The sequence below is a fragment of the Sprattus sprattus genome (assembly GCF_963457725.1).
Source record: "Sprattus sprattus genome assembly, chromosome: 3".
In the NCBI taxonomy this organism is placed as follows: Eukaryota; Metazoa; Chordata; class Actinopteri; order Clupeiformes; family Clupeidae; genus Sprattus; species Sprattus sprattus.
Genome location: NC_137922.1, coordinates 58168287 through 58169542, shown reverse-complemented (window position 1 = coordinate 58169542; position 1256 = coordinate 58168287). Strand labels below are relative to the sequence as shown.

Genomic DNA, 1256 nt, shown 5'->3' with positions numbered 1-1256 from the left:
CCTTGAAAAACTAACAGTAGAAAAACTGGTTTCATAGCACCCCAAACTGACACCTAGTTTCACGACACAAAGTTGGATTTGACTAGTTGATGGATAACCTTAGGTCTGCACCTAACCAAACACACATGCACACACACACACACACACACACACACACACACACCTAAGGTCTGCACCTGACCAAACACACATATGTCTTAAGTCACCAATCAGGCTGACCTCAAGTGACCTGAGAGAGGATATTCTTCTCTGATGACCTTGGCATGACTGACCCTCATGTCTCTTTCTCTTTCTCTTTCTCTCTCTCTCTCTCTCTCCCTCCCTCTCTCTCCTCTCTCTCTCCGTCTCTTGCTCCCTCTCCTCCCATCCTGTCTTCCTTCACCCTACCTGTTTGTTTATCCATTACACTCTCTCTCTTTTTTTTCTCTCTCTCTCTCTCTCCCTGTCTCTCTCTCTATTCTATCCCCCCCCCACCTCTCTCTCCCTGTCTTTCGCTCTATTCTATCCCCCCCCCCTCTCTCTCTCCCTGTCTTTCTCTCTATTCTACCCCCCCCACCTCTCTCTCCCTGTCTTTCTCTCTATTCTACCCCCCCCCCCCTCTCTCTCCCTGTCTTTCTCTCTATTCTACCCCCCCCCCCCCCTCTCTCTCCCTGTCTTTCTCTCTATTCTACCCCCCCCCCCCCTCTCTCTCCCTGTCTCTCTCTCTATTCTATCCCCCCCCCCCCCTCTCTTTCTGTCTCTCCCCCTAACAGAGACCCTCCCCAAGAAGGAGCAACAGTCCGGACGGGAAGTTCAAGAGACCCACACCTCCTCCCTCCCCCAACACGCAGGCCAGTGTGCTCACACAGCCCCCCCCACCTCTGGGACCCCCCATGCAGCCACGGGACGCCTGAATTACCAACCCCCCCCCCCCCCCACCCCCCTCTTATTCTCCTCTGGACTGGACCCACACACACACACACACATGTAAACACACGCAAAAACACACACACATGCACACTCACGTAAACACAGGCAAAAACACGCATGCACACACACGCAAACACACACGCACACACACACACACACACACACATGCGTAAACACACACAAAAACACGCATGCAAATACACACCAAACGACTTTGCGCTGTGCATCAGGGCCAAAAGGCTTACAACCCACCCGGCCACGCCCCTTTAATACACCTACACTACCCAAAAACCCACCCGCCCCCGAACCCCTTTAATACACTTACACTACCCAAATAAACATTTAAG

At 52.4% G+C, this 1256-nt stretch overlaps 1 protein-coding gene across 1 annotated transcript in view; it reads left to right on the top strand.

The window, feature by feature from the left end:
* The window catches only part of ccdc6b (coiled-coil domain containing 6b), a gene marked incomplete at its 3' end in the record, with an annotated part of 32160 nt that extends 31267 nt beyond the window's left edge, over positions 1-893 (top strand). The window contains exon 10 of the mRNA XM_080834412.1: positions 753-893. Within this exon, the coding sequence (XP_080690538.1) occupies positions 753-893 (141 nt within the window). The remainder of the gene's footprint in view (positions 1-752) is intronic.
* Positions 894-1256: the final 363 nt, after the last annotated feature.